Source organism: Eubalaena glacialis, chromosome 3, assembly GCF_028564815.1.
Source record: "Eubalaena glacialis isolate mEubGla1 chromosome 3, mEubGla1.1.hap2.+ XY, whole genome shotgun sequence".
In the NCBI taxonomy this organism is placed as follows: domain Eukaryota; kingdom Metazoa; phylum Chordata; class Mammalia; order Artiodactyla; family Balaenidae; genus Eubalaena; species Eubalaena glacialis.
Window position 1 is genome coordinate 99,358,882 of NC_083718.1, and position 14,095 is coordinate 99,372,976.

The 14,095-nt window shown below is 40.7% G+C and overlaps 1 protein-coding gene across 1 annotated transcript in view; it reads right to left on the reverse strand.

Annotated features, from left to right (window-relative positions):
• The window catches only part of EEIG2 (EEIG family member 2), a 100,922-nt gene that overhangs the window by 26,115 nt on the left and 60,712 nt on the right, over window positions 1-14,095 (reverse strand). The window contains exon 5 of the mRNA XM_061186240.1: window positions 11,380-11,426. Coding sequence (XP_061042223.1) covers window positions 11,380-11,426 — 47 coding nt within the window. The remainder of the gene's footprint in view (window positions 1-11,379; window positions 11,427-14,095) is intronic.

The following is a 14,095-nucleotide window of genomic DNA, read 5'->3' on the forward strand; positions in this document are numbered from 1 at the left end:
TTTCTCCCTCAATAGACAAATATTATATACAGGATTCATAATGTATTTGTGCAAAGGGATTCTGTGGCTAAATATTCTGGGAAAAAAAAGTCACCAGACTAGACAACTTTCAACACTCTTTTCAGCTCTTAAGTACTGTGATTTTTTTTTTGGGCCACGCCACTCGGCTTGCAGGATCTTAGCTCTCCGACCAGTGATCAAACCCGGGCCCTTGGCAGTGAAAGCATGGAGTTCTAACCACTGGACTGCCAGAGAATTCCCAAGTACTGTGATTTTACATGTTTGATATACACTGAAATACAACCTGGTAAAAATAATTTACTTTTCACATCAGCAGTTCAAACATTTTTCTATTCAATCCATACTCAGTAAGTACATGGATGTGTTAGAGCTGTCCCTTTTCTACTGACAGTTGCACAATTTCAGATACTCAAAGAAAAGAGAAAACAAATATTGGGAGTTTGATTCTCCTGAGAAATACTTTCATGTATCTGGGGATTAGGTAAAGTTTGTTTATTCTAATGAGTTAGAAAAGTCTTTCTCTAGCCACCCCGCTGTGTGTGAATGGGTTGTGCTGGGGATTCTTAGCTCAGATGCAGGGGATTTGCTGATTCCTTTGAGCCCCCTGAGGAGAGGTGACATGGAGAGCAGATAATCAGCATGCAGCGCTGAGATGAGCTGCATATGGGATAGATTATAAAACGGCACAGGAGAGACCTTCAAGATGGTGGAGGAGTAAGAGGTGGAGATCACCTTCCTCCCACAAATACATCAGAAATACATCTACATGTGGAACAACTCTTACAGAACACCCACTGAACGCTGGCAGAAGACCTCAGACCTCCCAAAAGGCAAGAAACTCCCCCACGTACCTGGGTAGGGCAAAAGAAAAAAGAAAAAACAGAGACAAAAGAATAGGGATGGGACCTGCACCTCTGGGAGGGAGCTGTGAAGGAGGAAAGGTTTCCACACACTAGGAAGCCTCTTCGCGGGCAGAGACTGCGGGTGGCGGAGAGGGGAAGCTTCAGAGCCACGGAGGAGAGCGCAGCAACAGGGGTGCGGAGGGCAAAGCGGAGAGATTCCCGCACAGAGGATCGGTGGCGACCAGCACTCACCAGCCTGAGAGGCTTGTCTGCTCACCCGCTGGGGCGGGTGGAGGCTGGGAGCTGAGGCTCCGGCTTCGGAGGTCAGATCCCAGGGAGAGGACTGGGGTTGGCTGCGTGAACACAGCCTGAAGGGGGCTAGTGAGCCACAGCTAGCCAGGAGGGAGTCTGGGAAAAAGTCTGGACCTGCAGAAGAGGCAAGAGACCATTGTTTCGGGGTGCGCGAGGAGAGGGGATTCAGAGCATTGCCTAAATGAGCTCTACAGATGGGTGCGAGCCACGGCTATCAGCGCGGACACCAGAGACGGGCATGAGACGCTAAGGCTGCTGCTGCAGCCACCAAGAAGCCTGTGTGCAAGCACAGGTCACTATCCACACCTCCACTCCCGGGAGCCTGTGCAGCCTGCCACTGCCAGGGTCCTGTGATCCAGGGACAACTTTCCCAGGAGAACACATGGCGCGCCTCAGGCTGGTGCAACGTCACGCTGGCCTCTGCCGCTGCAGGCTCGCCCCGCATTCCGTACCCCTCTCTCCCCTCTGGCCTGAGGGAGCCAGAGCCCCCTAATCAGCTGCTCCTTTAACCCCATCCTGTCTGAGCGAAGAATAGATGCCCTCAGGCGACCTACATGCAGAGGCGGGGCCAAATCCAAAGCTGAACCCCAGGAGCTGTGCGAACAAAGAAGAGAAAGGGAAATCTCTCCCAGCAGCCTCAGGAGCAGAGGATTAAATCTCCACAATCAACTTGATGTACCCTGCATATGTGGAATACCTGAATAGACAACGAATCATCCCAAAATTGAGGCGGTGGACTTTGGGAGCAACGATATATATATATTTTTTCCTTTTTCTCTTTTTGGGAGTGTGTATGTGTATGCTTCTTTGTGTGATTTTGTCTGTATAGCTTTGCTTTTACCATTTGTCCTAGGGTTCTGTCTGTCCATTTGTTTTTTTTTTAAGTATAGTTTTTAGCGCTTGTTATCATTGGTGGATTTGTTTTTTGGTTTGGTTGCTCTCTTCTTTCTTTCATTTTTTTCTTTCTTTTTATTACTTTTTAATTATTTTTAAATAAATTTTTATTTTAATAACTTTTTAATTTTTTTCTTTCTTTCTTTCTTTTTTTCTCCCTTGTCTTCTGAGCCATGTGGCTGACAGGGTCTTGGTGCTCCGGCTGGGTGTCTGCCCTGTGCCTCTGAGGTGGGAGCGCCGAGTTCAGGACATTGGTCCACCAGAGACCTCTCAGCTCCACGTAATATCAAATGGCGAAAGCTCTCCCAGAGATCTCCATCTCAACGTTAAAACCCAGCTCCACTCAACGGCAAGCAAGCTACAGTGCTGGACACCCTATGCCAAACAACTAGCAAGACAGGGACACAACCCCACCCATCAGCAGAGAGGCTGCCTAAAAGCATAATAAGGTAACAGACACCCCAAAACACACCACTGGACGCGGTCCTGCCCACCAGAAAGACAAGATCCAGCCTTATCCACCAGAACACAGGCACTAGTCCCCTCCCCCAGGAAGCCTACACAACCCACTGAACCAACCTTAGCCACTGGGGGCAGACACCAAAAACAATGGGAACTACGAACCTGCAGCCTGCGAAAAGGAGACCCCAAACACAGTAAGTTAAGCAAAATGAGAGATAGAGAAACACAGAGCAGGTGAAGGAGCAAGGTAAAAACCCACCAGACCAAACAAATGAAGAGGAAATAGGCAGTCTACCTGAGAAAGAATTCAAAGTAATGATAGTAAAGATGATCCAAAATCTTGGAAACAGAATGGAGAAAATACAAGAAACATTTACCAAGGACCTGGAAGAACTAAGCAGCAAACAAACAATGATAAACAACACAATAAATGAAATTTAAAATTCTCTAGAAGGAATCAATAGCAGAATAACTGAGGCAGAAGAATGGATAAGTGACCTGGAAGATAAAATAGTGGAAATAACTACCACAGAGCAGAATGAAGAAAAGAGAATGAAAGAATTGAGGACAGTCTCAGAGACCTCTGGGACAACATTAAACACACCAACATTTGAATTAAAGGGGTCCCAGAAGAAGAAGAGAAAAAGAAAGGGACTGAGAAAATATTTGAAGAGATTATAGTTGAAAACTTCCCTAATATGGGAAAGGAGATAGTCAATCAAGTCCAGGAAGCGCAGAGAGTCCCATACAGGATAAATCCAAGGAGAATCATGCCAAGACACATATTAATCAAACTATCAAAAATTAAATACAAAAAAAAACTATTAAAAGCAGCAAGGGAAAAGCAACAAATAACATACAAGGTAATGCACATAAGGTTAACAGCTGATCTTTCAGCAGAAACTCTGCAAGCCAGAAGGGAATGGCAGGACATATTTAAAGTGATGAAAGGGAAAAACCTACAACTATGATTACTCTACACAGCAAGGATCTCATTCATATTCGATGGAGAAATTAAAACCTTCACAGACAAGCAAAAGCTAAGAGAATTCAGCACCACCAAACCAGCTTTCCAACAAATGCTAAAGGAACTTCTCTAGGCAGGAAACACAAGAGGAGGAAAAGACCCACAATAACAAACCCAAAACAATTAAGAAAATGGATATAGGAACATACATATTGATAACTACTTTAAATGTAAATGGATTAAATGCTCCAACCAAAAGACATAGACTGGCTGAATGGATACAAAAACAAGACCCATATATACGCTGTCTACAAGAGACCCACTTCAGACCTAGGGACACATACAGACTGAAAGTGAGGGGATGGAAAAAGATATTCCATGCAAATGGAAGTCAAAAGAAAGCTGGAGTAGCAATTCTCATATCAGACAATATAGACTTTAAAATAAAGACAAGAGACAAAGAAGGACACTACATAATGATCAAGGGATCAGTCCAAGAAGAAGATATAACAATTGTTAATATTTATGTACCCAACATGGGAGCACCTCAATACATAAGGCAAATGCTAACAGCCATAAAAGGGGAAATCGACAGTAACACAATAATAATAGAGGACTTTAACAACCCACTTTCACCAATGGACAGATCATCCAAAAGGAAAATAAATAAGGAAACACAAACTTTAAATGACACATTAAACAAGATGGACTTCATTGATATTTATAGGACACTCCATCCAAAAACAACAGAATACACTTTCTTCTCAAGTGCTCATGGAACATTCTCCAGGACAGATCATATCTTGGGTCACAAATAAAGCCTTGGTAAATTTAAGAAAATTGAAATCGTATCAAGTATCTTTTCCGACCACATTGCTATGAGACTAGATATCAATTACAGTAAAAAATCTGTGAAAAATACAAACACATGGAGGCTAAACAATACACTACTAAATAACCAAGAGATCACTGAAGAAATCAAAGAGGAAATCAAAAAATACCTAGAAACAAATAACAATGAAAACAAAAAACCTATGGGATGCAGCAAAAGAAGCTCTAATACGGAAGTTTATAGCAATACAATCCTACCTCAAGAAATAAGAAACACCTCAAATAAACAACCTAACCTTACATCTAAAGCAATCAGAGAAAGAAGAAGAAGAAAACACCGAAGTTAGCAGAAGGAAAGAAATCATAAAGATCAGATCAGAAATAAATGAAAAAGAAATGAAGGAAACAATAGCAAAGATCAGTAAAACTAAAAGCTGGTTCTCTGAGAAGGTAAACAAAATTGATAAACCATTAGCCAGACTCATCAAGAAAAAAAGGGAGAAGACTCAAATCAATAGAACTAGAAATGAAAATGGAGAAGTAACAACTGACACTGCAGAAATACAAAGGATCATGAGAGATTACTACAAGCAACTCTATGACAATAAAATGGACAACCTGGAAGAAATGGACAAATTCTTAGAAAAGTACAACCTTCCGAGACTGAACCAGGAAGAAATAGAAAATATAAACAGACCAATCACAAGCACTGAAATTGAAACTGTGATTAAAAATCTTCCAAGAAACAAAAGCCCAGGACCAGATGGCTTCACAGGCGATTTCTATCAAACATTTAGGGAAGAGCTAATGCCTATCCTTCTCAAATTATTCCAAAATACAGCAGAGGGAGGAACCCTCCTAAACTCATTCTACAAGGCCACCATCACCCTGATACCAAAACCAGACAAAGATGTCACAAAAAAAGAAAACTCCAGGCCAATATCACTGATGAACATAGATGCAAAAATTCTCAACAAAATACTAGCAAACAGAATTCAACAGCACATTAAAAGGATCATACACCATGAACAAGTGGTGTTTATCCCAGGAATGCAAGGATCGTTCAATATACGCAAATCAATCAATGTGATAAACCATATTAATAAATTGAAGGAGAAAACCATATGATCATCTCAATAGATGCAGAAAAAGCTTTTGACAACATTCAACATCCATTTATGATGAAAAACCTCCAGAAAGTAGGCACAGAGGGAACCTACCTCAACATAATAAAGGCCATATATGACAAACCCACAGCCAACATCGTTCTCAATGGTGAAAAACTGAAACCATTTCCTCTAAGATCAGGAACAAGACAAGGTTGCCCACTCTCACCACTATTATTTAACATAGTTTTGGAATTTTTAGCCACAGGAATCAGAGAAGAAAAAGAAATAAAAGGAATCCAAATCGGAAAAGAAGTAGTAAAACTGTCACTGCTTGCAGATGACATGATACTATACATAGAGAATCCTAAAGATGCTACCAGAAAACTACTAGAGCTAATCAACGAATTTGGTAGAGTAGCAGGATACAAAATTAATGCACAGAAATCCCTTGCATTCCTATACACGAATGATGAAAAATCTGAAAGAGAAATTAAGGAAACACTCCCATTTACCACTGCAACAAAAAGAATAAAATACCTAGGAATAAACCTACCTAAGGAGACAAAAGACCTGTATGCAGAAAACTATAAGACACTGATGAAAGAAATTAAAGACGATTCAAACAGATGGAGAGATATATCATGTTCTTGGATTGGAAGAATCAACATTGTGAAAATGACTATACTACCCAAAGCAATCTACAGATTCAATGCTACCCCATCAAACTACCAAAGGCATTTTTCACACAACTAGAACAAAAAATTTCACAATTTGTATGGAAACACAAAAGACCCCGAATAGCCAAGGCAATCTTGAGAAAGAAAAATGGAGCTGGAGGAATCAGGCTCCCAGACTTCAGACTATACCACAAAGCTACAGTCATCAAGACAGTACAGTACTGGCACAAAAACAGAAATATAGATCAGTGGAACAGCATAGAAAGCCCAGAAATAAACCCATGCACATATGGCCACCTTATATTTGATAAAGGAGGCAAGAATATGGAGAAAAGAGAGCCTCTCCAATAAGTGGTGCTGGGAAAACTGGACAGCTACATGTAAAGAATGAAATTAGAACACTCCCTAACACCATACACAAAAATAAACTCAAAATGGATGAAGGACCTAAATGTAAGGCCAGACACTATCAAACTCTTAGAGGAAAACATCGGCAGAACACTCTATGACATAAATCACAGAAAGATCCTTTTTGACCTACCTCCTAGAGAAATGGAAATAAAAACAAAAATAAACAAATAGGACCTAATGAAACTTAAATGCTTTTGCACAGCAAAGGAAACCATAAACAAGATGAAAAGACAAGCCTCAGAATGGGAGAAAATATTTGCAAATGAAGCAAATGACAAAGGATTTATCTCCAAAATATACAAGCAGCTCATGCAGCTCAATATCAAAAAAACAAACAACCCAATCCAAAAATGGGCAGAAGACCTAAATAGACATTTCTCCAAATACACAGATTACCAAAAACACATGAAAGGATGCTCAACGTCACTAATCGTTAGAGAAATGCAAATCAAAACTACAATGAGGTATCACCTCACACCAGTCAGAATGGCCATCATCAAAAAATCTACAAACAATAAATGCTGGAGAGGGTGTGGAGAAGACGGAACCCTCCTGCACTGTTGGTGGGAATGTAAATTGATACAGCCCGTATGGAGGTGCCTTAAAAAACTAAAAATAGAACTGCCATACGACCCAGCAATCCCACTACTGGGCATGTACCCTGAGAAAACCATCATTCAAAAAGAGTCATGTACCATAATGTTCATTGCAGCTCTATTTACAATAGTCAGGATCTGGAAGCAACCTGTGTCCATCTACAGATGAATGGATAAAGAAGATGTAGCACGTATATAGAATGGAATATTACTCAGCCATAAAAAGAAACAAAATTGAGTTATTTGTAGTGAGGTGGATGGACCTAGAGTCTGTCATACAGAGTGAAGTAAGTCAGAAAGAGAAAAACAAATACCGTATGCTAACACATATATATGGAATCTAAAAAAAGAAAATGGTTCTGAAGAACCTAGGGGCAGGACAGGAATAAAGACGCAGACGTAGAGAATGGACTTGAGCGCACGGGGAGGGGGGAGGGTAAGCTGGGACGAAGTGAGAGAGTGGCATGGACATATATATACTACCAAATGTTAAATAGATAGCTAGTGGGAAGCACCCACATAGCACAGGGAGGTCAGCTCGGTGCTTTGTGACCGCCTAGAGGGGTGGGATAGGGAGGGTGACAGGGAGACGCAAGAGGGAGGAGATATGGGGATATATGTATATGTATAGCTGATTCACTTTGTTATAAAGCTGAAACTAACACACCATTGTAAAGCAATTATACTCCAATAAAGATGTTTAAAAAAAACCCCAAAAAACAGCACAGTCCAAAAGGAAAGGAAGGGATGGGTAATGTTATATGAAGATGTGCTGATATATATGCATGTCTAGGAAAGGAGAAGGTTAACATGTGATATCCTGTTTGTTAAAAGTAATAAAAATAGCAAAGTTTACAAAAAAAAAAAGTCTTTCTCTATAACTATAATCTCTAGATTATCAGAATTACATTTGTGGAGATAGTACCTAACATAAGATAATCTACTTTTTGAGCTCTTCAGTATTTGAGTTTCACAGATAGAGAGATAAAATGGCAGAGAAAGGGCCAGAAAGGGAACATTCATAAAAAGCTCCTAAGAAGGAATGATGAATACATTTTCTTCTACTAAATTTTAATGCTCATTTTCTCATTTCACCCTAAACTGATTCCACTAGGAAAATATATTGTTACCTAAGAAACCAAAAATTGTTTACTCTCAAAAGAGCAGGAAATAAAGAAAGAAGCCAGGAAATTATGGTTTGAGAGAAAGCAGCACAGGAAGGCTAAGTTTTACGAAAATGCATAATTTTAATCAAGAATTGATTTGTGTTAAATATATATATTTTCGTCTTTATAAAGTAGTATGTAAATAGAGAACTACATGGATGTTGCTACATGGAAGTTGACGCATAGGGAATTAATTGTTTTCTTTTCTAGATGTATTTTTTTTTCTCAGATATTTAAATGATATCTGATTAACTATTTTTTGGTATAAATTTATTTATTTATTTATTTTTGGCTGCGTTGGGTCTTTGTTGCTGTGCGTGGGCTTTCTCTAGTTGTGGTGAGCGGGGGCTACTTTTCTTTGCGGTGCGCGGGCTTCTCATTGCTGTGGCTTCTCTTGTTGCGGAGCACAGGCTCTAGGCTCCTGGGCTTCAGTAGTTGTGGCACACGGGCTCAGTAGTTGTGGCGCGTGGGCTCTAGAGCACAGGCTCAGTAGTTGTGGTGCACGGGCCTAGTTGCTCCGCGGCATGTGGGATCTTCCCGGACCAGGGATCTAACCCGTGTCCCCTGCACTGGCAGGCGGATTCTTAACCACTGCGCCAACAGGGAAGTCCCTAACTTTCATTTTTAACTATTAAGTGTCTTCAAGATTGCTGACAGGCATCCTACTGCCTTTTCCCATTCAGCTCACTCTCTTGCTCTCTGAGAAGACTTTTACACATGTTTTTCTTCTTTGCTCAAACCCCCACCTCCATCTTTCCCATCCTCGCTCTTCAATGATTACCTTGTTTCCTGTATCACTAAGAAAAGGAGCAATTTGAAAATGACTTCTATGTTTCCACTTCTCATATATATGCATCTGTATCCACACTCTCTGCCTTCATCCCTCTTGACAATCCAAGGACACTGTTCTAGCAATTGGCCCTTTTGTCTTCTGCACCACATTTCTCCTGGTCTCCTGGACCATTCATATCAGGATACAAGTATGCTGTGCTATCTCCCATCTTAAAAAAAAAAAAGATAAAAAGCTGCCCTTAACCCCACATCCTCTTTTTATTTAGGACCCCGTTTTTCTGTTCCTTTTTTGTAGCAAAATTCCTCATAAGAATTGTTTATACTCACTGTCTCCAATTTTTCTCCTCCAAAACTTTCTTTAACCCACTCCAATGTGGCCGTAGTCTAAAAGCATTCCACCAGTGCTTGTCAGAGTCACCAATGGTCTCTATACTGCAAAATCCACAGATCAATTCTCAGCCCACGTCTTCCGTGACCTAATTCCGTAGTGTGTGACACAGCTGATTACTCCGTCCTTTTTGAAACACACTCTTTATCTGGTTTCAGGACAGTAGTCTCCTTTGGTTCCTTCCTCCTATCTCACTGGTTGCTCCTTTGCTGGTTCTTCCCTATCTCACCGACCTCTAACATGCGGGAGTGTCCCACACCTCAGCCTGTGGTCCTTTTCTTTATTTATACTCATTCCCTGTAGGTCATTTAATCAAAGCTCATGGCTTTAACCAGTACCTATGTGCTGATGATATCATGATTTCCAAATTTATATCTCCAGTCTGGGCCTCCCCACTGAACCCTATAGTGATATGTCCAGCTGCCTACTCAAAATGCCTGGCTGGATGTTAAATAGACATCTCAAACTTAACATGTCTGATACCCAAGCTCCCAACCTGTTCCTCTTGTAGGCTCTCTCATTTCAATAAATTTACACCATTCTTTACTCAGGCCCAAAACCTTGGATTACAAAACAGCCTCCTAACTCATCTACCTATTTCTGCCCTTGGCCCCTTCATTGCTCCCACAAATTGTCTATCCTCTACCTAGCAGCCAGAAGTTTGATAATTTTACATTTTACTCCTCTGTTTTAAACCCTCCAGTAGAATGTTTTTTTTTTGTTTTTTTGTTTTGGCTGCGCCGTGTGGCACGCGGAATCTTAGTTCCCTGACCCGGGATCCAAGCCGGGCCCCGGCAGTGGAAGCACGGAGTCCTAACCACTGGACTGTCAGGGAATTCCCAACACTCCAGTAGCTTTTTATCTCACTCAGATTATAAGCAGCAGCCTATGAGACTATTACTATAATGGCCTACAAGATCCTTTATCATCTGGTCTCATCTCTTATCACCCTCCTCCTCACCCACTCTGCTCTAGACACACTGGTCTCCTGGCAGTTACTTGAACATGCCAAACACCCACCTCTCTCAAGGCCTTTATCCTTGTTACTGCTGTCTCAAATGCTCTTTCCCCAAATATCTGCATGGCTTGCTTCCTACCTCCCTCAGGTCTCTGCTCAAATATCACCTTTACCAGGAAGGACTTCCTTGACTACATAAAATAGCAACACTTCTCGCACCATGCCTCTCCTACCCTGCTTTATTTTTCTCCAAAGCATTCATAACTATCTTTATAGTATATATTTACTTGTTAGCTTGTTGTTTGTTTTCCTCTTACAGTACAAACTCCAAGATGTCAGGGACTTGATCTATTTTTTTCACTGCTGTTTCTCTGGTGCAGTGGTCGCCTACCTTTTTGGCACCAGGGACCTGTTTCCTGGAAGACAATTTCTCCATGGACGGGGGTGGGAGGGTGGGGGGTTCAGGCGGTAATGCGAGCGATGGGGAGCGATGGGGAGCGGCAGATGAAGTTTTGCTGGCTTGTCCGTCACTCACTTCCTGCTGTGTGGCCCAGTTCCTAACAGGCTGCTGACCGGTACCGGTCTGCGGCCCGGGGGTTGCAGACCCCTGCTAGTGTCTATAGATTAGGGCCTAGCACATGGCACTTAATAGGTATTTATTGAAGAAATGACAAATCCACAGAGATCAAATTAAAAAGTTAAATTTGTATAATTTCACCCAAAACCTGAAGATGACAAAAGACCCATGGCTTAAATAATTTAGAGCATGGAGAGTTTGTTTGGTAATAAGTAATAGTAACTTCTGTGAGGGTCAGGTCAGTCACCTAAAAGAGGAACTATTCCTTCACTGGTATTAGCCTACAAACACTACATAATATGAATGTGAAAATTTAAACAAATAAATCACTATTAAACTTTCAGACAAATAACTTATTTACTGAGCATCAACTTACGTTTTAAAACATGGGTCACCAGACATCAGTTGCATACTGATTAAAACCTAAACATAAGAAAAAGAAATATTGTAATTATAAAAATCTTGAGAGGACAAGCCACGTTCTGCTAATCTATGCACCTTCCACATCACCTAGTCCAGTATTTCCTATTTATAAATAAAATGATTACTGAATTGGGTTATATCCAATATTGAATTGCTGCTTTATACAGACATAGGTTAAAAATCGTTTTTAACATTAACAACTTTGTCACTGCAAAAATAAGAGTGGAAAAGATGGAAACAAAAAGCAAGGGCTTCACCAGTAACAATCTTCTGGGTGTGTGCTGTTCTGGTCTATTTTATCTGTCTTTCCTCCCAGACTCCTGTGGTGTTTAAGTGTCTGGAATGTATTCCTCCAACATGTTTGCCATAATGATGCTTTCAGGGGTGCCTGCTGGTGGCCTGTAAGAGTAGAATGCTTCTGGCCTTTGCTCTAGCTTTGGACCAGAATGAATGAATGAATTTATTTTTTTAATCATTCATGATTTTATTCATTCATGAAGCAATTATAATATTTTGTAAAGATCAGGCTTAGAAATATCTGATCTTCCTGACACCCCGAGCTATTCAAGACCTTTCACCCACAGTAAGAGGCATTTTCCTCTAGAGGATCTCTATATGTGTTTATCCTGAAGACTAAATGCTTAATTCAAGTCTCCACATACCTATTAGCAGCATCTGAAATATGAAATGCACAGGGTTATCTATGCAGTTCCCCATTCTAAGAAGCTAAAGAATAAAAGGACTCAATATTTGGAGAAGTGTGAACTCTCATACACTCTGCTAATGGGAATGTAAAATGTTTCAGCCACTTGAAAACCAGTCAGGTAGCTCTGCAAAAGGTTAAAAGCAGAGTTACTATGTGACCCAAGAATTCTGCTCCAAGAGTACTTACTCTTGAATACATGCCCAAGAGAAAAGAAAATATATGCCCACAATGAAACTTGTATATGAATGTCCATAGCAGCATTGTTCATAATAGCTAAAAAGTGAAAACAACAAGCCAAATGACCATTAACTGAGGAATAAATAAAATGTGGTGTAGCCATACAATGGAATATTATTTAGCCACAAAAAGGAGTGTAGTACTGACACATGCTACACCATGGATGAACCTTGAAAACATTATGCTAAGTTTAGAGAAGCCAGACACAAAACATTACATATTCTATAATCCCATTTATATGAAATGTTCGGAATAGGTAAATCCATAGACAGAGAGTAGATGAGTGGTTGTTTAGGCTGGGGGGAAGGGAGGAGAGTTGGGGGAAAGTGGGAAGTGACTGCTATTGGGCACATACAAGGTTTCTTTTTTGGGGTGATGAAGATGTTCTAAAATTGATTACAGCAATAGTCGGACACACCTATGAATATACTAAAAACCATTCAATTGTGTACTTTAACTGAGTGAAATGTATGGTAAGTGAATCATAGTTCAATAAAGCTATAAAAATTTAGAAGTACTCAATGTCCTTCTCTACCTACCAAATGGATCAGCTTCTCTCTCAAGGTACTTACTATGTGACTTTAACTAATGTTCTTGCCACCTTCTAGAAAGAAGGAGTTAGCATCTGTAGAACATCCACCTTGCCCCAGAGTATACTAGGCTCTGTGAGGATACTACTGCAAACACATTCTGGGAAACCTACCAGGCCAAGACCTTTTAGAGAAGGTCTCTGGAAACAGCCTCCCCCGCCTCCCAGATTCTGCTGACGTCATCGCAAGCCAATGCCACTTAGCAGCTGAAGTTCTAGGGAGGGCAGGCAAGCTGTGAGTAAGCACAGGAAGTCGGTCTACAGACAGAATGATAATGCAGAGAGCCAAGAACAGTCCCTGAGAGGCCTAGAAAGCTCCTTTAGTTCCTGGGAGTTCAGGTCTGGTTGTAACTTCCCATCCTAGGGCTCTATGAAACGTCCTTGTGTTCGAACTAAAGTTCCCTTTTACATGAGCTAACCTGAGGGATTTCTATTCCATATAACTAGTGTTGGCAAAATCACATACAGTAACTCATTTAGGCCTCAAGAACAGGTCCCTGGGGCAAGTACTGAAATTCCCCTTTTACAGAGGAGGAAACAGTGGGGCAGAGGTGAAGTGCATACACAGGGCTCCAGAGATCTAAGAACAAACACAGAGCCCTGATGCCATAATCCACGCTCCTGCCACGTGGCTGGGATTATGCTCCTTAAGATCCCTAAACCTATGGCTACTCAAAAAATTCTGGTTGAATGAACAAATGAATACCTAGAGTACTATTATTCAGAAATGGTATTTTTTTGTTGGACCAGAATTTAAAGCTTTGCTAATGCTTTCTGAAATGCTGCTATTCTCTAGGTGCTGATTGTCTTTTAAGAATCAGCCATAGGATCTTATTGTGTTCTGGGAATAATAATGATAATGGTAATAGTAACAAAAACCTTAACAGGAGTCATGAATTAAGAATCTATTAAGTGCCAGGCATAAGCTAAGTGGGTTTGAAAACTGTTAGATATAGGGTAATTCTTTTGTCCACTAACTTCTGACCATTCAGTTTTTATTCAGGATTATTTTCCTTTCTTATCGTTAGATAACTTACCATAATGGGGTAAACCTAACTAAAACACAGCAAAAGGTTTATCCCGTGAGTTTTACTAGATGCAAGGTACCTTACAAACATTTTCTCTACTGGTTTCATT